Source organism: Enoplosus armatus, chromosome 5 (genome assembly GCF_043641665.1).
Source record: "Enoplosus armatus isolate fEnoArm2 chromosome 5, fEnoArm2.hap1, whole genome shotgun sequence".
NCBI lineage: Eukaryota > Metazoa > Chordata > Actinopteri > Centrarchiformes > Enoplosidae > Enoplosus > Enoplosus armatus.
Genome location: NC_092184.1, coordinates 20,331,909 through 20,355,244, shown reverse-complemented (window position 1 = coordinate 20,355,244; position 23,336 = coordinate 20,331,909). Strand labels below are relative to the sequence as shown.

The window sequence follows — 23,336 nt, the reverse complement described above, 5'->3', positions numbered from 1 at the left end:
AAGTAAAGCAGCGGTTTGGTGGTGACTGCTGTGTACGGGCAGTGCCCATCAGATGCTATGCCTTATGCAAGACGGGAAGGTCTGACTTCCTTTTGAGTATAGTTCTTGACTTATAAACTTGATTTTTATTTAATTTTGTAACATTTATGTATGGATGGATCTTGATTTGTTTGTACAGTGTGCTGCCAAGATAACTGCTATGGATGGTCTTTCTTTTCAGGGTTTAATTTTCCTCATGTTTTTGCCACCGTTAAACAGTAAGACCAATTTGTCTTTTTTCTGTTTCTGGAATTGTCGGTTTAAAATGGTGGAGAGAAAAAAAAGCAATATCAACTTGTGGTATTGACGGTTTGCACATTGTGTAAATATCTTAATATCTTTTTGACAGTATGCGCAGATGTATTTCTATTCTAATGGTCTGTGTGGACATGAGTTAACTTGAACCAAAACAAACAAAAAAAAGAAAAGATATCATTTGTAAAGTGACATTGTACTCTCAGCTAACTAGTCCCATTTCTATTCTGTACATTTAGGTTGAACCTTGGATCAGATCATATATAAAACATGTAAATCATGGCACTTGTTTCCAAGTCTGAGTCTGTCATTTTTGTATTGTCCTGTAGGGCAAGATTAACTTTTAAATGTTCATCCTGATGAGCTCTCTTGTGATGTTTAAGAACTGTTGTTTAAAAAAAAAAAAAAACCTTCGCAACAGGGCTAATGCTTAATTTCCTCTCAGAAATTATCAACTTTAAGGTAAGTGAACAGCTCAGCACTCATACATTTTCCATTTTACTACCTTTTAGTAATTCTTGAAAGATGAACTGCATTATGTCCTCAATAGTTTCAGCTTTTGGTGTTCCTTATCCGAATGTGAATCATCTGATTCAGACTTTTCCAATATGACTATCTTTCTGTCCTGCCTGAAACATACTTGGCAGATTCTGGTGGACTCCTCGACACCACTTTCTCACCCAGTCAGCTAGCTTATCAGACTGGTGTTGGCTGTTAAATGAGCACGGCAACAGCGGTCTGTAGGCTGGCTGAAGTTGTGGGCTTTCCGCATTGCAGTTGTGCTGGTCCGTGTGTGGATACAACGACCCGTTTTTAGTGACACTGATTTCAGTGCCACTCATTTCAGTTCTGGAAATACTATTATGTAAAATGAATGAACAATAAAGTAATGAAAAGTATGTTAACTGATGCCCTCGTCACTTTTCTTTGTGCAGCGCTGCTATTCCTAATAATTGCTGAACACACTTAATTGAACATACTTTCACATCTTCAAACTAGAGTGACCCCTAGTTGATCTCCACCCCAAAGTAGCTTTTGATCACGTCACAGGATCATCTTCAGCAGAGACGCTCAGTTCTCATGGAATCCTAAATGTTGAAATTTCCATTTTTTCCCCAAACACGTTAAAGGCATCTGATCTATGTTGGCTTAGAAATTTAGCCAGTTCATTAGTGACCTTTGAAACAGCAGCTGAGAAAACAATCCCATCACAAAGTCCTTAATAATTTAATATAATTTCATAAAAAACATTTTCCCTTGAAGAGGCACTGATTATGTGTCTCCGTGATACTTAAGGTGTAAAGAAATCGACTCGGTCTTTGTCACCGCAGATGTTGAAGTCAAGCAATTTGTCTTATTTACATGTTTACATTTTGTCCCATTACATGTTTACATGTCCCACACATACATACAGTCCAAAGGCAAGGTGGTACTTGTGAGTTTCTCCCATGTCTAGGTCAGTTGACTGTAGCTGGAGATGACTTGCTCAAGAGATGTAAAGCTGTCGAGAAAGTCCTCCTCTGAGATCCCAAATTTAACGTACTGGTGGATGTAGGCCCTGTCACAGAGGAAAATGACAGACATTTGATCCAGAAACAAAACAACTGAAGAACTGGTTTCCAGGTGAACTTTTCTTCATCAACCTCAGGGTATTAACATTAAAAAGAATTGTAATACTCGTATATGTACACACTAGCTCTAGATAAATATTACCTTTAATAATTTACATATTCACAGAACTACTTTGCTCGATTGTCATACTGTTTGGACCCACCTTTTCCTAAGAGTGACTCACCTGGACGCAAACATATTCCAGGCTTTCCCCACCATGTTATCCAGAGGTCTGAGCAGAGCCTGGCTGTTACTGACCAGCGTGGCAGATTTTTCATACTTATTAAAAGACACTGGGGATTTCCACAAGCTGAAGGCTTCTTGTGATGAGAGCCAGGAGGTGTACAGGGCCGCGTCCTCGAAGCCACCTGCAGACAGGACATAATTCACATCCCTTGTTCTGTATCTAAAGAGTCACACGCATCAAAAACTGAAAGCTGTTGATGCGACTTTTTCTGTGTTATATGCATCACATCATCTTCATCTCCTGTCATGGATTTATCAGGTGAAATCAATGAGGAATTAAAGCATGATTTAACCCAGTTAATCCACTTATTTCTTTTAAATAAAATCCACAAATTTCGACCATTTCTCTGACCTGTCTCTGCGCTGTAGACGTCTTTCCCTCTCAGTATGAGCAGGTTGGCCAAAGAGGTGTTAAAGCTGGGTCCTGTGAGGCTCCTGGTCCCCCCAGAGCCTGCAGGTGGGCGCACCTGCCAGTCTATACCTGACACGGGACGAACAACAAGGATCCTCAGAAGTGCTTTATGATTTAATTTGTAACTGATTACATTAAACATGCCACGATGTAGTTATAATAAACTGAACTGGAACTGAAGTGCACAAATTTTCTGGTTCTGACAGAACTTGCCTTCCTCCATCTTGGTGTTGGAGATGAGCATCTGTCGCAGGTGTCTGAGCGGGCCTGGCCAGCTGAACGTGCTGTAGGCTATGGAGGAGCTGGGCATCTGAGGGACAGTACACACACTGAGCAGCTTGTACTCTGGGTGGCATGCCAGGGCGCTCACCAACTCACCTGAGAGCCAGACATTAAAGAATAATGCTGCCATTAGGGATAAGGCGCAATGAACGAAGATTGAATTTATGAATGACGTTAGCAGTTATTTCCCGCCATGATAATGAGGACGTTTTCCGTCACTTCAGTTTTCCAGTGTGCAGCTAACTTGTCTCAAAGAGAAGGGCTTGAACTTGTTTGACCAGCAGGCAAACCGTGCCCACCCATCAACGTAAAACGGGTCAACAGGAAGTGCATTTTGATCAGATGACAGCTCAGGAATTTAACATCCTCCTAATAATTAGTTTCCTTATTGTTATATTTCCATCTATAGGGATTTTTATTAGTTTTTAGTTTTTTTTGTGGCTTTTCATTCCAGAATTTTGTCAGGTAGAATTTATAATTTTTTTATTTTCAGTGATCATATCTTTCACATTAGCGCCACATCATCATCAAGGTAATATTACTAGCTAACAAAATTGTAGCATTGTTATTTTTATTAACTTTTTTTATTTAAATTAACTCTGGTTTTCACTTGAAATTACCTGAGACTTCATTGCATGGCACGTAACCCAAGAAGACGATTGTGTGAGTGCATCTGTGCGTGTCATCTCGATAGCTGGTAAATAGACTACACCTCCTCCTAATCCAGATATTCCAGGAAGTCCATGCCCTATGGGAAATCTGCTATGTGTGTGTGTGTGTGTGTGTTGGCCTCTCTCACCCAGAGGATTTCTGCTGTAGACTCCGTGGGAGTCAGCAGTGAGCGCGGGCTGCAGGACGCTGCCCAGCTGGTGAGCGATGACCCTGTTGACATCACTGAAGGAGATGTGTTTGATGTTGAGCAGCTGGCTGCAGATCCGGTGCGCCGTGTCGTTCTCGTGCACCAGGATGGCGTCTGACAGCTGGTAGAGATGAGCAAGCGTCAGCACAGAGTTGTAATTCTGGACGATCACCTGAAAGGCCGAGTGGAGGAAAAAAAAAGATTTAATACTAGCACATTATTCTATACTAACACTAATGACTAGCCACTGGACAGCAGTCTCCGTACCTCCCCAGTCCCGTACGGCCAGGTGAGGTGGTTGATGATGAAAGACTTGGGGTAGATGTCTCTGAGACACTGGGTGACGTAGGTACCGACCCCGGACCCCGTTCCCCCCGCCACACTCATCATGGCCATGAGCCCAGCCAGTCTGTCACACCGCTCCACCTCTCGCCTCACCAGCTCCTCCACCACCTCTCTGTGACGAGGGCCGTGGACACAGAACCTAGTGTGAACCACAGGAAGACTTATATATATATAATATGAAGTTTGACAAAACAATCCCAATCCAATGTCCACTTACCAGCTTTTTATTGTCAGACTACTACTATCAACTTGAATTATTCATTTTAGAGCTCAATCATTCAAGTCATGTTTCAAGTAAAAACTTTTGAGGCTTCCAGCTTCTCAAATGTGAGGATTTGTTGCTTTTCTGTCATAGACTTAATATCTTTGGGTTTTGGGACTGTTGGTCGACAAAATGAATAAATCGATTGATCGAGAAAATTATCCATAATGAGTCATACTTAACTTGTAAGTCAAAATAGACGATAAGTCCTTGAAAAGCTATGGGTGAAATCACAGCTGCTGAGTTTGCATGACAACTGAGCAAACCAACCACTGACATGTCTGAAAGCTAGTACGTGGGCTTTGAGTTGGGATTGATTTGACATGATTACAAAATAACAGGATGAGGTGAGTGACAATGTTTAGTATTGTTCCTATTACTGTAACAACAGCAGTCTCGTTTTGAGCATTAGGAGCCACTAGTTTATTTTTTTTTTTTTAAACAGACAATTAGTTACATATTTTACAGAAAAGGTGGAGGGAAAATGTCCTTACCCATTAGCCCAGTTGTTTCCAGAGCCCTGCTTCTGGCTGAAGTGTGAACTTTCTCCATACCTCCACCTGCCAGATTTTGCAGCCCTGCTGATGCTCTGGTTGATCACTTTGGGCTCCATGTCAACCAGCACCGCCCTGGCTACGAGGTCTGGTTCACAGACAGGGAGACATGACGGGTGAACAGGGGTGCAAACTTTTTTATTTCATCCAGAAAGTGGGAACAAGAGAACAGGTGCGTTACCTCCACGTGTAGTCTGGTGGAAGAAGCGCTCACAGCTGGCTGTGCTGTACGCTTTCCTCTGTCCCTCGCGAGCATCGCTGCAGATGATGTCAAACAGCTCGTGACCCACCTGGTTACCACACTGACCGAGCTGAACTGTTACTATGGACATTTTCCCGTCCGGTGAGGAGTGAAGACTTTCCAGCAGGGTCGGTAGTTTCCAGATCAAAGCGGTGGATTCACGCTGTGAGTGAAAGGTTTCATGACTGCGTCCACGGAGGTGTCTTGTTTGAAAGAGGTGTCCGCACTCTGGTCTGCCGCCATAACAACTTATAACAACATTTCCGCCGCAAACTGTCAAAACTTTCAAAATAAAACTCCTATTCATACGTGGTGAATGGTTGCAACTTTTTTGAATCCACATTTTTTAGCTATAATAAATATCATTTACAATGGACATATTCTTGCAAGTATATTTAGTTGTTTTTTTACGATAGTTTTAGTACAAAAATAGAACCCATTTCAACATAATACATTCCGGTATTTCGTAGCAGAGGATGTGCATAAATGTTTAAAGGCACCTGAATATTTACAGGTGTTACCAGAAACCGGAATAGTTAATTCAGAATAGTTATTCTGGATCAAGGTCCTTCTCATAGGGGCCAGGATTTGTAATAATTTATTGGAGGAGGTTTATTTAATATCCAATTAGTAGTGAGTATTACGTTTTGCGTTCAGTTGGTCCAGTCCAGCTATAATACACTGCCAGTTTAGGGAATCACTCTGCAGACACAGAAAGGAGAGATAATGCGACACTTTACATTCTGCATTTATTGCCCATTACTTGTGGTTGAAGCTGTGGCTGTGGATCTGGTTATTTTTCGGACTACGGCTGCATTTGTGGTTAAATCTATGATGATCTGTTGTTGCTGTACTGTAGCTAGTCTTTACTGCTATTACCATTTGCCAAGAAAGCTTCTTTAAGCCAAACGGAATTTGAACTCTATCAGATATGACGGTTGTGTTACCAATACAGTGTTAATTAATGTTACAGCCATTATAATATGCATGTCCATGAGGCTATAGTCATAATCACAGTACAGCTTGTGGTTCACGAGCTCTCCCACCATGACCTTCCGGGGCTCCGTAGAAAACAGTGTGCGCTGCTGTTGGTTTTTTTTATGTCAAAATAAAAGCAAATCGCTCAGGTTACCGCCCCTTTTTTCAGCGTTGCAGTGCGCATGCTCAGTGTAGTAGCCGGTTATGGCGGCGGTGTGTGTTTGTCCATGAGGTGGGGGACGCCTGCTATTCTTGCGGTCTGTGACAGAGCGATCCGAGCGAAGCGCTGCCATGGCTGGAGTGTTTGACATTGATTTGGACCAGCCGGAGGAAAATGTCTCCGACGATGAGATTGAGGAGGTACTTTAATGGAAGATGTTGAACGTAACTGCGAGAGTTGTCACAGCAGAAACTCTTCATGCACAGTAGCTAGCTGTTAGCCTGGTAGCCTGCCAGCCACCGCAGGCCTGCTCCTGCAGCCGGAGCTCTCGGGCCTTTTCAGACAGGGTTCGCAGAGGCTAATGCTAGCTCGCCACTGTTAGCCCGACAGCGATCATGACAGAGCTGTCACTTGTTCTGTTTTTATTTTACTAGTAGCGATAGCTAGTGATGAAATGCATGCGTTGTTAACACTGTCACGTTTAAAAACCATCGCTGTCATGTTGGGGTTGTGCAAGCAGAGCCTTACTTGGCCAAAGGTGCTGCAGTGATAAATGTGGCTCGGTGTGCAACAGTTTATTTTGGCAGGACTGTTACAGAGTGAGACTGTATGGAGTTACAGCTGCTGCCTTTGTGTTTCTGTTCACACCGAGTCTAAAATACAGCCGCACAGCACTACTACATATTTACACTTCACACAAATTATGTGTAAATACTGCTATATTTGTATGTCAAACTCTGGGAAAATTATTACAACAAAACCAACATCACCTGTTATTTCAAGAGGGGTACAGTGACAGAATTGGAAGTGCAAACAGTGCATTATATAGTAATTATCTGCCCGCGCACGTCCATATCTTTCATTAAGATAAACAACTTTTGCTAAATGTCTTGCATTATGTTGTTCCTGTATTATGGATTGGGCAACTATGTCCTCATTGCAGCTCTTGTTTGTCACTATCACACCACAGCTCCTGTGTGAATGTGAAGCCAAACATCTTTGTAAACAGGCAGACATTTTGGCTAAACTTATTGTGCAGTAGGATATAGTGTAAATTGGGCTGCGGCTTATTTTCATTATAAATTAATCTGACAATTAATTTCACCATTAATCGATCAGTTGTTTGGTCTATGAAATGATAGCGAAAAAAGCCCATCACTGTTTCCTCCAAAGGTCTTGTTTTGTTCGACCAACAGTCCAAACCCCAAAAATATTCAGTTTACAATGAAATCAAAACAGAGAAAAGCAGCACATCCTGAAACCTGGAAAAACTGGAAACATTTTGCTTGAAAAATCACTCAAATGATTAGTTGATTACCAAAATAGTTATCGATTAATTTTCTGCTCATCTGTTGATAGCAGCTCTAAATGTAATGCAGTTATAACGTACTATTTCAGTGGTTATATGATGTCATCTAAAGATCATTATTTATTATTTAGATTTGAATAAGCTTGATTTTACATTTAATTGCCAATATTATCTTGTTTTATATCAATTTATTTGTACATGATGTCAAGAATTATGTATGCAAGGAAGAAATGGAAATACAGAAATGTCCTTAGAGGTTAAAAGCTTCTACAGACTTATTGAATAAAAATATGTAATTCTGACGCCAGTGTGGATGATCAGCAGCGAGTACTGCTCATTCTTTCTCCATAGAAGTTCCTCATTAGAACGGAAACACTTAATAACTTGTGATTATGTTTCTACTTTTCCTTCCAGGCTCAAATCAATGATATCATGGACCAGTGCAGCGGATTTGAGTTGTAAGTATTCAACGTGTCCACCTGAGCTTGTGTTCATGTATGATTTTTGAATCGGTAAAAAAAAACAAGCACAATGCATTCAATGCGTCTCTGCAGCAACATGGATGACTGTGAGAAGATTGAGATATCAGAGGACAACGTCAATCAGGGGACAGAGAACATCAGACCAGAGTGCTTTGAGCTGCTGCGGGTCCTGGGGAAAGGTGGTTATGGAAAGGTACTTGTTGTACTCAAGAAGCAGCAAGTCTTTGAGAAAGTACACGAGACTTAACATGCACACACTCTTAGAAATACACACTTTGAGGATTACTTTCCCTCTATAATGTAAAATATTGAATTATTTTGACATGTAATATTTGATTTGATTATTTTAAACATGTTCATCATTTTCTCTCCTCTGCAGGTTTTTCAAGTTCGGAAAGTTGTTGGAGCTGCATCGGGCAAAATATTTGCCATGAAAGTTTTAAAAAAGGTACATTTTTTTCCCCTCATCAGTGCCGAAACACAATCCTGTTTAAATCACTCCAGTTGGAGGGATGTCCAGCTGCCCTCAGTTTGGATCCTGTTAACATAATTGCATGCTTGTTATTACAAATAAACATTATGGTGCTTCTGTCTGCAAATATTGGCTGTCCTTGAAGCCAGTGGTGGGGTAAGATTTCACTGCTAGTTGGTAGATTTCCATCTGCGCTGCGCTGCTGCAGCCTTGGCACTTAAAACTCTCTGCCTCAGCCCATTAGATTCTGCTTGATATTCTCACTGCTTCTGCTTGATTGGATAAAATGACCCCAGTGACACGTTGAAGACCTGCTAGATTTCAACCAGTCATTTCAACCTTTAAGCTTCAAAGTGGCAAGCGCTTACTGTACATGCAGCACGGCTGTGATAAAAGCCTGTTGGGCCAGGGGCCCATATTTATGAAGCATCTCCGAGTACAAAATCAGTCCTGACTTGCCCAAAATTCTCAGAGTGACACATTTGCAGTCCTGCAGTTTGACTTAGGAGTGAAAGCACTTTATCAACTATCTCCCAGGAGATAGTCTTTTCCAGAGAGCTGCAGAACTGTCCTAACCTGTTTGGAGTGCTCAGCTGGTGGTCAGTGATAAGACAAATATGCAATATATTTTCCAGAAGCTGCACAAAATACATAATGTAGAACATTTCATCCTGAATAACATTTTTTTTCAAAGAATTGGAGTAAATTCTATTCATTTTTTTCCAAGATAATGACTCCACGAATTCCACTGCTTAAAAAGTTTAAATGTCATTTCATTTTACGCTTAATTAAAAACAAGAAAATATAGCCACAACAGCAATGATGTAGGATAAAAGATGTGGCTGCCAGTATATTGTAAATTGTGTGTCATTGTGTGTGCGTGTGTGTGTGTGTGTGTGTGGGGCTCATAAATAAGTACTCTGAGGCTGAACTACAGGGATTCTGAGATGCTTGATAAACACCGGCTCAGATTACACAACAGAGGTAATGGCCAATAGCATTGTAGAGCAGTTATAAGCTTTGCGGTAGTGGATGAGAAGGTTTTTGGTCGTCCAGTAAAGTGGCAACAAAAGCCCAGTTTAGATCTTAATTGATCTCAACAAAAAGTGATCAAGAAACTTCAAGACTTCTCAGTCAGCAAGCTTGCACTGCACCCTTAAAAACTAGAAGGTCTCGTCACAGCCTCAGTCCATCTGTCGGAGCTCCATCTGTTGTCGTACTTTTGACACTCAAATATCTCTGGCAGAAGTGGTTAGTAAACAGAAACAGAAACCCTGTTGACACCATTATACTCTCTAGAATGAAACATAAAACCTGGTTTTCATTGTAAAGCTTTACTGTTGCATTTCTTTGAGTGAATAATAATTAAGGACGGTCACTGTCAGAGCATACCCTCTAATAATTGTAAGTCAGAAGTAGCTTGAGCTGCCTTGTTAAACTTTATTTATTCGTTAATCTAGATCAGCAGTAATTAAGAACTGTAACACATAGACACACAGCCTGTTGTCAGGAGCATTTCACATCTGCATTGGTCCAAACATGGCCAGTGTTTCACCGCTCTTGACTAACGCCGATATGCTTTTTCGGGGTCGGGGGGGCACCAGGCTATGATTGTACGCAACGCCAAGGACACAGCCCACACCAAGGCAGAGAGGAACATCCTGGAGGAAGTGAAGCATCCCTTCATTGTTGATCTCATCTACGCCTTCCAGACTGGAGGAAAACTGTATCTCATCCTGGAGTACCTAAGTGGTCCGTAACACGAAATGTGCACACACACGCCTGGCACAAACACACACTCTGCAGGAAGATTAACGCATGCAGAGAAAGTGTGAAATGGCTTTGTTTGTATTGCAATATTTGCTATTATGATGAATCATGTCTAAATTAGACAAGCATTAGGTAAGCTTAAATAATTAGATAATTAGACATCTCGTTAACATAAGTCTATTGATTTATTCACAAACCTTTATACACAGTCTTTCTATTTTATCAAATGCTCACACCTCTTAGTCTTTCTCAGTATTTCTCGTATACACACTGGCAAAACGACGGAAACAATCATGTAGAGCAGGTTGTAGCTTGGTTTCTCACTTCTCCTTTCCATTAAAAGGTATAAAGTAAAATGTGGCTCAAGCCTGATGGATGGCAGACTATTAATAGTGTGATTCACGGAGAAGGAATCGGGTTCAGTTTGTGGGTCAGTGTCCAAACAGGCTTGGGGGGCAAAGGTGGCTCAGAAATACATTCATCTCACCTTTCATCAACATGATAACTAAATCGGTGTCTCTTCCCTCTACCTGTCTCCTCCAGGGAGGTCAGTAGTGAGGGTCGGCAACGCAGCCTAACTCTTTGGGGATGGTAGGAATGTGTGTGTGTGTGTGTGTGTCACCCATGTTAACGGCATAAACGTGTGTTCACCTGTGCAGGAGGGGAACTATTCATGCAGCTGGAGAGGGAGGGCATCTTCATGGAAGACACAGCCTGGTGAGGATACACACATATCACAGGAAAATACTTGTTTCTGATTGGCTCAGGACACCTCGAACACTTTTTTTATCAACAGTTTTATCATTTTTAAAATTAGCGCACAAGGTATAGTAACTATGGCAACAGTACTTACGCTTCCTGTTTTCTCACCAGTCAGAGTTCACAAGTAAAATGAACCTAACAAAAACGTGGTATATTAATACCATATTGACGTGCATATCGGTATCAGACTGGTGGATCCTTATTTAGATATGAAGTGCCATTTGTTGGTTGATCGAATTGATTGATTGATTGATCTTTGTTTTTCTGTGTAGTTTCTACCTGGCAGAGATCTCTATGGCTCTGGGCCACCTGCACCAGAAGGGCATCATCTACAGAGACCTAAAGCCTGAAAACATCATGCTCAATAGCCAAGGTGTGTGTGTGCGTGCGTGCGTGCGTGCGTGAACCTTTCCTGTATGATTTGTCCAAAAAAATGTCTCATGTTCCGTCTTAAGTAGCATCTCCACGCACAAATATCATGCATGTCCCCTAAATGACAGTAAATAAAGATCTTATTCGGATTGAATGCAGGTGTTCCTGTATATCCGCCACAAAGAGGCGTGCGGATTGTAAATAACTGCATCTGAATATGTGTTGTTTTCCCTCCAGGCCACGTAAAGTTGACAGACTTTGGGTTGTGTAAAGAGTCAATCCACGACGGCACGGTCACCCACACTTTCTGTGGTACCATTGAATACATGTAAGTGGTGCGCTCTCATTGTCTCCCTCCTTCAGTCACACCAGTGCTGCCTCTCTGACTCTCCCTTACTCACTCATACACTTGTTCTCCTGCTTCTTTCATGTTTACTGTAAACCCCTTAACGTTAGTAAAACGTGCACTCACATTGTTGTTACAGGGCCCCAGAGATCTTGATGAGAAGTGGACACAACAGAGCCGTGGACTGGTGGAGTCTGGGCGCTCTGATGTACGACATGCTCACAGGAGCGGTCAGTTAAACATTTAGAACTTATAAATAAAAGGATTTCTAATTTCACTTTTATTATGTTTGAAACGTTTGAGTGACGCCTTCGTCTCTTTTCCCGCCGTAGCCTCCGTTCACCGGTGAAAACCGGAAAAAGACCATTGACAAAATCCTGAAGTGTAAGCTCAGCCTCCCACCCTACCTCACACAAGAAGCTAGAGATCTCCTGAAGCGGGTATCCCCTGATTGTATAAAGCTTACACTGCTTGTGTTTATCCTAAATAAACGTGGGGTTGTTGTGTAAGTATTCTCCTGACATTTGACTGCTCGGTTGTACAGTTGCTGAAGAGAAACGCGTCGTCGAGGCTGGGAGCAGGAGCCGGAGATGCCACAGAGGTGCAGGTGAGAGGGCTGGACGACACAACACACCAGCTCTACTACTGAGCACTAAACCACATGATACTGCTTTTTTAGGAAGTGGAAGTGGTTATAATGCTTGCTTTTTTGCAGCTAGATTAAGTGACGTATGTAGATTGTAAAAACCTACTGTGCTTGTACCACCTCAGAACATACATAGTTAGAGATTCCAATTGGCCTGGATTTGAATGTAGTTTGGTTTGTGAAGCACAACTCTGCAAACCCAGAGACCTTAATATGTCCTTGTGCCACAAACCCTCTCAAGACATGCTTGTACTGACAGATACTCATACATTGGGAAAAGCTGCGGCTGCGTGAATGGCGATTACATTTTAAATAAAGTTTTCCCCAGACTGAGATGCTATGATTAATGGCCCTCTGTTCACACAGCAGCACTCTTTTGTTTGTGCTTAGGCTCATCCCTTCTTTCGACATACCAACTGGGAGGATTTGCTGGCTCGGAAAGTGGAGCCTCCCTTCAAACCTTTCCTGGTGAGTATCGGAGGAGCAGACCACAAGGATGGCTGAATTGGATACGACTACTTGTAGAATGTTAATTCTTAGATCTTAATTAGATCTCAATTCACAAATAACGCTACTTGACTAGCTCAAGTTTTTTGTGAGATCAAGAAAGGGTTTAATTGCAGTTGCCTCCCTAAATTAAACCAACTGAATACGTTTTGGTAACTGAACCCAGGTGTTCTCTTGTTTCAGACCTGCGTGTTGTTAGTTGACACATCTGCTCGTGTTGCCGCGCCTCCTCACCTGTGTTTTTCTTCTCCTCCATCTTTGCAGCAATCAGCTGAAGACGTGAGTCAGTTTGACTCGAAGTTCACCAGTCAGACACCAGTCGACAGCCCGGACGACTCAACCCTCAGTGAGAGTGCCAATCAAGCCTTCCTGGTAACTTCTCCGACTACATTCGCCCATCTTTTTGTTTTCATTCATTTTGCCAACTTGTTGATATTTTAAGAAGTCATTGTCTCTTGATCCCAAAAGAAAAAACTCAAAAAAACACAAAAAGTTCATGTTTTCAGGAACACAGTGAGAAAACACAGAACTCCTGTACTGAAATTTCCCATTATTATCCTCTCCATTATATCTTCTTCAGTATGGAAAACTCTTTGGTAACAACTAAGTTTACTTCATTTCTCAGTTACTTAATGTTGAAAAAGACACCATCGGTTTGCTCAATAAACATGTCATTTGTTAATCAACATTTTGCCCAAAAAGTGCATTGCTTATGTATCAATGTCAGTTTGTATTGTCATTATAACTCTGGTGTACTCACAGTGCATCACAGAGCAGCATAAATGACAAGAAACCAAACCAGTCAGATGGAGGTCTGGCCAAACTGCTGCTTCTGACTCCGTAATCGATCATTTCTTCCCTGTGCTAGCTCTGCCCCTGAAATGTGACCGCGCACCAACCGCACCCGTGTTTGTCTCTGATGTCTTTGTTCTTGCAGGGTTTCACATACGTCGCGCCGTCAGTCCTGGAAAACATCAAAGAAAAGTTCTCATTTGAGCCAAAAATCCGCTCACCTCGACGGATCGTGGGCAGCCCAAGAACACCTCTCAGGTATGTCGGTGTGTCTGCAGCAGGACTGACTGGTAAACCGCATGTTCCCAGAGTGGACCTTGGTTTAATTCCTGACATTGAGAGAACTGGCTTCACTTTGTTGCATTCAACCTTTATTATGTATTGTTGATTTAAAAATAATTTTCCTTCAAATCTAGCTCACTCCATCTGAGGCCTAAAAACTGGCCGTCCCACAGCGTATTTATGATACGTATGGACTGAAGCCACAGTGCATGTTCTCATGTCTATAATAATGTTGAACTTTGGTTTCTTTATCATGCAGACTAATAGATAAAACGCAGAAGTCTGTTCTCTGTTCTGGAAATAGCCAGTAATTTCGCAAAAACATGCATGAAAACAAATCTTCCATGTTGTTACAACTGCCTCCTCTCTTCCTGTCCTTTCAGCCCAATCAAGTTCTCAGCGGGGGACTGCTGGGCCCGGAGCCCCCTCCTCACCGGCGGAGGACCGAGTGTCCTCCAGTCACCTCAGGACCAGGCCATGGAGTTGTCCACCCCAGAGCAAATGGACGTCACAACAAGCTCCGAGGCCTCGGCCCCTCTTCCCATCCGCCAGCCTGCCGGGGTCAACCTGGCTCAGATGAAGCAGCAAGCCTACCCCGTCGTGGCCAAGCGGCCCGAGCATCTACGTATGAACCTATGACCCACTGCGCCTCTTTAGGAGAGTTTATTTCTTGACTTTTTTTTTTTTCTTTGTTGATATTTTTTAAGAAACAAAGCAAAAAGATATGGATGCTAGAGACAATTAAAATCCAAAATTGCACATCCGCACACTACATATACTGTCACATCCTGGAGTTTGTGCGTGGGTCTGGGACTCCAGCGTGCTGCAGTTAAGTGCTACAGACGACATCACCGTCTCACCACTCCTCCTCCGACACCTCAGGTCTCATGACCTTTATCTTCTGAACCTCTTTCTGAACTGGACTAGTAGGACTGGAAATCTTATGAGGAGTTACGGCCTTTGTGCGACCGGGAAATCGAAGGCGATAATGTATCACACAGTATGCAAGCGATTTTACTCTAAAATGCAGTCAGTCTCAATACAAGATGACGTCCAAAGTGCTGCTTTGTGCTATTTGAATGAATGCCAGCGAGGAACTTGCTTCCATTGGGAGATTTTGACAGTTTTACAAAAAATGCTTCCTGGCTCTGAATGAAATAATATGAATTAGGTTTATTATTGAAAAAGATCAAAGAAATCATCATTGTGAGAAGCGGACAAGCAGAGATTCTGCTACTGATGAATATAGCTTTATGTCTTACGATGTTTTACAAAACAAATGCATTAACTGTGCTATACATCAACGATGAATCAGAGAGCCTAAATTAAATAAGAAAAAAAAACATGTTGACTTTTTACCTTCTTTCGGCATTGGTGTTGTGGATGACTTGTGGAAAGGTTTATGTGATGTGGGAACCATACTTCAATAATCTGCTCTTCAGGCGTGCTACACTTCAGGATGTATCACTGGATTAGTTGACGCGTCACCAGGCATAATTCAGCTTGATGCAACGTTAGCACCTCACTTTCCCATCACCACCCAAAACATCTGATCTCGGTGCTGCTTCGCGTGACCCCCTACTCCGGCCGCCCAATAGACTGTCGGCGGTGACGGGACGTCAGACCCCATCTGACCCCTGGAGTGAACTCATGCTGGCGACTGTGGCACCAGTTGATCTGGACTCCGTCTGCAGTTGTGGGGTTTAATGCTCCAAAAACTTATTTTACAGCCTCTTTCATCAGCGTACACTTGTTTAGGAGGGAAATTTTAGAAATCCTGAAAAGCAAGGAAAATTATAATAAAATGCAAAAAACACAGAGTGCATTGTGTCTTTTGTGTATACCAATAATCATCTGTATTCAAAGTTTCAGGAAAAACAACTAGGGACCTCACAAGTGTGCTCTTTTCTTTTAATCACATAAGATTTGTTTCAAATCTCATCAACATCTTATGAAGTTCATTATGTTCATCATCAGAACATTATAAAGCACTGCTGCTAACATATTTAAATTTCTCACTACAACGTCACCCTGTATTATGCTTTTCCTTTATATGATTGGGGATTTGGACTCATTGGAAACAAAAGTTGTGCAATGTAAAAAATAAAATAAAATCACTAATTGTCATAAAACAAATTTTCAATTAAAGGGTTGTGAGGTAACATTGTGAGATAAATTAAAAACAGTGAATTTTCTGTAAGTGAAATAATAGTTCACCACCTAAAAGCCAGTTTAGCAGGCTTTAACTGATCTGAAACCCCAAACTAAAATATTAAAACTAATGCATATGTTGCTGAAATCACACTGTCTATCTAACGTGTCAAAGAAAATCAAAACAACAAATGAGTTGATGGCAAAGTGTTACAGTGTCGTTCTGGCACAAATGAACATGAAAGGCCCAATAAACATCACGGCAAAGTCGTTTTACATGAAAACTGATGAATGTAGGAGACGGGGAGTGTGTGAGTTTAATGTACAGTGTGAAGGACGTCTGTGCATTTCACAGGAATCACCAACAGAAAAAAAAAAACTGCTACTAAAGAGTTTGACCTTTTTATGTGCGGCTCACAAAGTTGGCTGAAGACATCAAACTATGTAAAATGAGTTCAAGTCTTATCCTCTCATATCCTCACATGAACCCTGATTGTGTGCTTCGACATTTATGTTTGACTGAGCAGTTGGATTTTCATTGCTGGCTTTAGAGAAAATACTGTAACATTCAGTTCTATGTACAATATGCAAAACAAAAACGGAGCATTTGCTTGTCAAGTTTCTCACCAAGGCTGCTGGTCTGGGATCTGAAGTGTTTTTGGGGGCGGGAAATTCACTTGCATACTTTTCAGGCTGGTGTTAATGTCCCACTCAGATGGGATCTGCCGAGGGATCCTTGATCTACACTGCAAAACATGTCTAAACTAGGACTCCTGTAGTAGTCTGTTGCATTAATCATCCTTTCACATACGTGTTTCAATAACGTCTATAAAACTGGACAATGCTACGAGATATACGAGGGCCTGGCTGAAAAAAAAAAATCATATATATATTTTCATTGCTTTTCTTCTTGCAACTTAAGAATACTTTAGCTAAATTAATTCATCAATCAGGCCTTATTGATAACCAAGATGTTCCAACAGTTAAAAGCTGCACTGTCCAATATTGCTATTAAAGATCTGAATTGGTCCTATAATGAGTAAAACTGAGGAAAAATAAAAGATCGCTCCAACAAAAAAAAACATTTAATGTTTTAGACATCTCAGTTCATTTAACCATTGATGATATTGGTTATGTATGGATATATAGGCGCATTAATCACTGTGCAAATTAAAATCTTCATAAGGAATGTGTACTTGAAGTATTGAAAGCAGTCATGTTTTGTGTAATCTACCACACTACAGTATATTACAGAAAGCAGTGTTACACAATTGAACAACTTCATCTTCAGATGACTTTAATGTTCCCTGCCTTGGTCATTTAACTGCAGCTCAAACAAGGTTGGCTTTGAATTGTTGTTCTACAGACTTTGAAAAAACTAAACAAGGCACAAATTACTTCAGAGAGAAAAAAAACATTTAAATAATCATAAAAAAGAAAAAACATTGGGTCAGATGCGAGTTGAACAGCAATGAAATGTATTCTTCACACGGGGTTTAACTAACTTGGATTAACAGATGGGTTGAGTTAAACAGCATCGGGACAGTTCAGATAGTTTGAGACAAGTAGTAGACAAGTGCATACAGTCGGTTTGGAGAAGTGCATTTGTATGCTTTGCCTTTCTTTTCCCTTAAGTATCCTTTTAATATGGATTAAATGGTGACTGGCCAGGAAGGTAAACAAGTCAGAGTCTGAAGTGCTGAGTTAAATAAAGCTCAAATTTCAAGACGTTGAAAGAATTTGGGGCTAAACAGCACAGTACATCTTAACTTGTACCTCACACAGTCAACTCAACAATCTGGCTACCCAAGCAGGTTAAAACAAACCCAGAAAATGATTTGAACATACTCTTTGACCCAGCTCTGGTTTGGTTAGGCTGTTTTGAGCAGCAGAATATGGTTTCAAAATAAAATAAAATAAAAAAACAATTAAAATGTTTCTACAAATGTTCTTAGCTAGTCTGACCGGTTGTTTGTTTTCAGGGCACTGTTACAGTTAGCACGAGGAACGATGAGACGGATTTTTACCTCCAGAGAGACAATGGTGTCTTTCATCAGATGTATGTACTTCAAGGTGACAGAGGTGAGAAAGTGTGAGTGAGAGGTTTCTGAACGTAGCAGCTACAGCAGGACCAGAGGGACTAAACCAGACAGATGAGAGTGGAATTACATTATGTCCATCCAGTATTCAGAGCCACAAGAGTCTGTGCTTCTGATGATAGAGTGTCATCACTGATTAGCTCTGCACCTCCACTCAGAAGGGCTCTGTTCCTGCAGCCGCCTCATGCTCTTCCCCAACCACACCCACCAAGCTAAACCAATCACGACACACACCACTGACTCCACGTAGTAGCCGTCCAGTGTTGTCACACAGGCGCCGCCCTCCTTCACGCACAGCTGGAGATGGCAACAGGGACAAAAGAAGTAGTGTCAATCTATCAAGTTTAGGTAATTACACACACCACTGTGCATATTTTCCCTCTCCCCCCCTTCCCCTGCTTCCTTACCCCTGCCTCCTCTGGAGAGCCGCAGCTCTGCCCGACGGCCCCCTGACACTCCTTAGAGGTCAGTGGATCCACCATCCACAGAGCCACAGTGGAGGGCCAGTTTCCCCCGAGGTTAGTCACCGTGTTCAGCAGAGTCATGTAGGTCCCACCGATGAGGGGGTCGCTCACTTTGGCATGGAAGGCCATGCAGGCCACGTACATACTGTACAACGCCACCTGGGGTAGCAACATGGGAAGCATTTGTTAAAGCTGATCAATTCTCAAACTTACCATGACATTTAAACACTTCATTCTTATCACATCCATTTTTTTAATTGATGTATTGATCCTCAAGACCTGATGGCAAAATAATTCCAAGGTCCAGAAAAAGATACATGTAATCAATTATTCCTGAGCCAAAGAACTACATCTCTTTTAAAATGGTTTTCATGTCCTATTAAAAGACGAATGAACAGAGATGAAAACGTGACCTCCCTCACTCAAATCAGCCAAAAATGTATATATGTATATATACATACATATATACACATATATGTATATATATATGTGTGTGTGTATATGTGTGTGTATATATATATATATACACCCACACACACTCTTTTTTTTTCCTCTCCCTGATATTTTAGATTTGTTTCTATTGCACAGTGACATCTGGGGGCAGAGACAGAGAATGAGACCCGGTTGATAGAAAAAGGAAACCATGTCGGCCTTTGTGTACCTGTGCATTATACTCCAAAAGTGAGACGGTAACATGACTCAGTAAACATCCATTAGTATGTCTTTAACACATGGTTTGATAAATAATAGATAACTACTTTTTTGCTTTTAATTTCTACAGTAATAAAGACAAAACAACAAGACAAAGAGTCTGAGAGGTTGAGCTATGACATAAATTAAATAAAAGCTTATTGAATGCCCTGTGTGCCTTTAACTTTGCGTATTGTTGACCAGGTCTCTCTTGAGAATGAGACTACCTGTTTTTTGCAGATATTTCATGATAAACCAAAGTAATGGGCAAATAAAACGTTGATCTGATAACGGCGCGAGATGAAAAGTTAAGGGATCGCCAAAGTAATTTATCCTGAGGGGCACATGGATGTGTGTAGAAAGGTTCATGTCAATCCATCAAACAGTTGTTTAGACATTTCACCCAAAACCACAAAATGTCAACTTCAAGAAGAAAAGTCGGGGGTACACCAAAGTCATTAGGATTCATCCTCTGGGGACCGTGAATCAATCTCATATTTGATATTTCAGTCTGGACCAAAGTGGTGGACCGAATGACCAACCAACCAACAGACAGACATGCAGCTAGTATGGCTAAAAATGACAAGTGCGCTCAATCATAGCTTTTTTAGCTCATTTCAGCCAGTTGCCGTTACCCATCCTGTGAGCAGACTTGGACATACTGTTTATAATGTGCAGAGAAAAGATATTAAAGAGAGTAACAGAAACACCAAACCTGATGCACAGCGTAGCTAAGCAGCACTATGGCATAGTAATAAACTGGGAACCCTCCTTCTTGTTTTACACTGGGGGTCCACCACACCAGCAGAGCGTACTCTAGTCCTATGAGCAACCTGCAACCACACAACAACAACACTCTGTTAGCTTTTAGTTTATTGATTGTGTGTAAGCATGGGTTTGTGTGCCTCTGTGTGTGTGTGTGTGTGTGTGTGTGTGTGTGTTATAACCTAAAAGGGAAGGCCTTGTAGAAGACGTCCAGAGGTCTGGGCCCTGCTGTGTATTTACTGATGATCACAGGTAGTAGGATCTGCAGAGGCACCATGGGCACTGCCAACAATGCCAGCTGCTCCTTGGGAACTCCAGCCTCCACCAGCTTCAGACCTGTCACTGCATCTGCTGCAGAGAAGCCAATCTGGGAGAAGACACACAAGAGATCTTTCATACACAATGGATATTCATGTTAAGCAGCAAACATGCAAAGGCAACACTGTCAAAAGTTATATTTCAAAAGGTAAACCAAATATTTAGCAAGTAATGGTCAAGTACTTTAGCAGTGAGAAGCAGGACACAAAAGGTGAAGACTGTGGGCATCTTGATGATAGAGAATAGCAGCTTGTAGGTTTCCATGACGCCCTGTGTCTCCTCTTGCACTCTCCTCTTTCCTTTGCCGTGCTCATTTTCCCTTTTAATGATGGCTACCAACGTCGTGGACACCAGGAACACCACTCCCCAAAAAAACAAGAAGTCTGCAGCAGAAGAACAGAAAGCATTATAAAACACACCTTCTTCAACTGGTCACCCAGATGAATGTTATGTTGAAAAGTATTCTATTAGGTCTGGGATAGTAAATACCTGACAAGGTGACGATGCCTGTGTCCTTGGGCTCTATTCTGAGGTATTTGTTGCAGAAGTCTGCAGACTCCAGAGCCAGAAAGAGCACGTTCCCCAGGAAGTAGCCAGCTGTCTGTCCCACAGAGTTGCATGTAGAAGCATAGCCCACATTCTCTCTGGATAACATAGTCAGGGCCCAGCCATCCACAGCTATATCCTTAGAGACAGAGTAGATACAGCCATTGAATAATGGGAGAGAAACTGTCTACTTGAATGTATTTCTCGTCCCTGAACATGTGTTTGTGTCACACACACACTGTTGGTGATTGCCTACCTGTGTGGCTGCCAGAAAGGCAAGCATAAAGAAGACTGCAGTAAGTGTTACCACATTCGGTCCTCCCTCACTCTGCAGCAGTGAATTCACGGTCATAGAAAGGTAGAGCATGAAGAGACCCAGCAGGTACTGTGTGGGCACCAGCCATGACTTTCTGCAGTGTCGGGCGGAAGGTGGGGGTGGTATAGTTAATAAGTTATCAGGAAGAAGATACCAAAAGGGCAGCAAAAATAAACCACACAGGTGAAAACATCAACAGTATACACGAGTCCTTCTTACCTTCTGCCAAACCTGCTGAAGTAGAGAGCGTCCACCAGTGGCGCCCAGAGAAGCTTGAGACTAAATGGCCAGAAGACAAAGCTGAAGAAGGCCTGGTCTTTGTAGCTGACACTCTTACTCTGCAAGATCAGAGGGATGCTACCAGCCAGTCCCAGAGGAATCCCTTGCAGCACGTAGAGGAACAGAAGAAGCGACACGTTCCCCAACTCGCCATGGATCCCAGGCCGGACTCTGTGCCTCCTGTCCTCGGAATCCGACCCTCTGATAAGACCCTCTGCTTCCTCTTCTACGTCCGGTTCAGAGGAGCTTATCTCTCCCCTGTCCATGTCCCTCATGCTTAAGAGGGCAGCTCCCGCTGGCTTCCTCTGCCGCCCGTTCTTGTGTGCGATCGAACCTGAGTGCTCCATGTTGGAGCAGTGGGCATCAAACCTGCTGTGCCCTCAGCAAATCTGTAGGAAAAGATTAAATTGACTGCTAATTAACCACAAGTCTCTAAAGCTACCACAAATACTTTGAATCATGTGAATCCCATTAAGATTGTTGTTGTTTTTCTGGAAAACACAGCCATGATGGCTTCAATACGGGAAGTTACAGATGGACAAACTGTAGCTAGAATAAAGATACAATACACAAATGGATCAAAGGACATTATTGAATAGGTAGGTTTGTGTAATACTAGTAAGTCATTCTGATTATGCAGCTGCAAACAGCCAACTTCTATGAAATTATTGGGGTGAAAGGTGAAGGTGACACTTCCGGGATCCCACAAACAAAAATCCAGGATTGTGTTGAATTAAAAATGAGGGCCCATAATTTAAAGAGCTTGGTAGTTCATACCGTACAGTGTAGTACAAGGAAAAGAGACAAACTGAGTGTCCACTGTGTGAAATAAGTCAAACTAATGCAGTGCGTCCACACTCACTGCTTGGCTCGCTGACACCATCAGCCTCTGGCAGAAAGCAATTAAGGCTAATTATAAGGCAGATAAATCGATGAATGTGTTACCTTCAGTTAGCAGCTGACAACTTAAAATTAGCAGATGTTACGTTAGCCTCAAAATAAAGGATTTAAATTAACAAAACGATTAAAAAGAGGTGTATTTTCTAGTACATGAATTAGGGCACATATAAAGACACACAAAGGACACGTATGAGGTGAAAAAGTAAAGTGAAATCACACGAGCAGTAGATGGATTCATGCATACCTGGTGATGATGACAGCATGCCAAATCAAGAAAAAATTGAATTTAACGGCTGAATTACAGAGCCGATCAACGGGAGTTAGATTTTATTCTGTGTTTATTCAATCGCAAATTGGTGGCATCTTAATAAAAGTAAGAAACACAAGAAAATTACTACCGTTTACAGATAACATCGGTGAACATCAACACAGAGGAACCCGGAAGTGCGGCGCGTGCGACGACTAAATGTGTCCGGCACCTACAGCTGACGTGTCAAAACACGTCTGAAGGTAGTTCCGCTTCAGTGCAAATACACAATACGTCATACAGACAAATAAAACCTACAATAATCTTATGATGACTGTTAATAGGACTCTACAAAAATCTAAATACAACTACAAACTGCTAATGCGATAACAATGTAATACCACGTGTGTCCTCGCGGGCGTGACACGCACACATACATAATTGGCTGATAATGATCCTTCAGGGCATGATTAATAGACGCTGTGTCCTCTGAGATCGGAAATATCACACCAATAATTACATCAGTTCCACAAAACGCCCAATTAACATGCAATTGTTATTATAATATATGTAATTA

The 23,336-nt window shown here is 41.8% G+C and overlaps 3 protein-coding genes across 7 annotated transcripts; 1 reads left to right on the top strand and 2 right to left on the bottom strand.

Moving 5' to 3' along the window:
- Nucleotides 1–1,505: 1,505 nt before the first annotated feature.
- Nucleotides 1,506–5,334, bottom strand: tubd1 (tubulin, delta 1). Of its 4 annotated transcripts, XM_070906316.1 has the most exons (8): nt 5,047–5,334; nt 4,806–4,953; nt 3,972–4,188; nt 3,645–3,876; nt 2,777–2,941; nt 2,504–2,632; nt 2,090–2,273; nt 1,506–1,852 (listed from the first exon to the last, which is right to left on the bottom strand). In XM_070906316.1, exons 1-8 carry the CDS (start codon nt 5,195–5,197, stop codon nt 1,747–1,749), a joined length of 1,332 nt encoding a protein of 443 aa, XP_070762417.1. In that variant the 5' UTR covers nt 5,198–5,334; the 3' UTR covers nt 1,506–1,746. The 4 variants fall into 4 exon arrangements, with proteins under 4 accessions (XP_070762417.1, XP_070762419.1, XP_070762418.1 ...); XM_070906318.1 differs by lacking the exon at nt 2,090–2,273 and having other exon boundaries at nt 1,506–1,857; nt 2,496–2,632; XM_070906317.1 differs by lacking the exon at nt 2,777–2,941.
- A 963-nt stretch (nt 5,335–6,297) lies between these two features.
- rps6kb1b (ribosomal protein S6 kinase b, polypeptide 1b) lies at nt 6,298–15,783 on the top strand. Of its 2 annotated transcripts, XM_070905324.1 has the most exons (15): nt 6,298–6,444; nt 7,968–8,011; nt 8,108–8,228; nt 8,415–8,483; nt 10,112–10,259; nt 10,937–10,994; nt 11,312–11,412; nt 11,649–11,739; nt 11,897–11,987; nt 12,090–12,197; nt 12,302–12,364; nt 12,794–12,871; nt 13,175–13,282; nt 13,848–13,960; nt 14,368–15,783. In XM_070905324.1, the coding sequence occupies exons 1-15, from the start codon at nt 6,376–6,378 to the stop codon at nt 14,621–14,623; spliced, it is 1,518 nt and encodes a 505-aa protein (XP_070761425.1). In that variant the 5' UTR covers nt 6,298–6,375; the 3' UTR covers nt 14,624–15,783. The 2 variants fall into 2 exon arrangements, with proteins under 2 accessions (XP_070761425.1, XP_070761426.1); XM_070905325.1 differs by lacking the exons at nt 7,968–8,011; nt 8,108–8,228; nt 8,415–8,483.
- A 2,466-nt stretch (nt 15,784–18,249) lies between these two features.
- slc33a1 (solute carrier family 33 member 1) lies at nt 18,250–22,850 on the bottom strand. The gene is made up of 9 exons (XM_070906283.1): nt 22,757–22,850; nt 21,553–22,001; nt 21,274–21,427; nt 20,961–21,156; nt 20,655–20,854; nt 20,336–20,520; nt 20,104–20,221; nt 18,642–18,857; nt 18,250–18,531 (listed from the first exon to the last, which is right to left on the bottom strand). Exons 2-9 carry the CDS (start codon nt 21,957–21,959, stop codon nt 18,364–18,366), a joined length of 1,644 nt encoding a protein of 547 aa, XP_070762384.1. The 5' UTR covers nt 21,960–22,001; nt 22,757–22,850; the 3' UTR covers nt 18,250–18,363.
- Nucleotides 22,851–23,336: the final 486 nt, after the last annotated feature.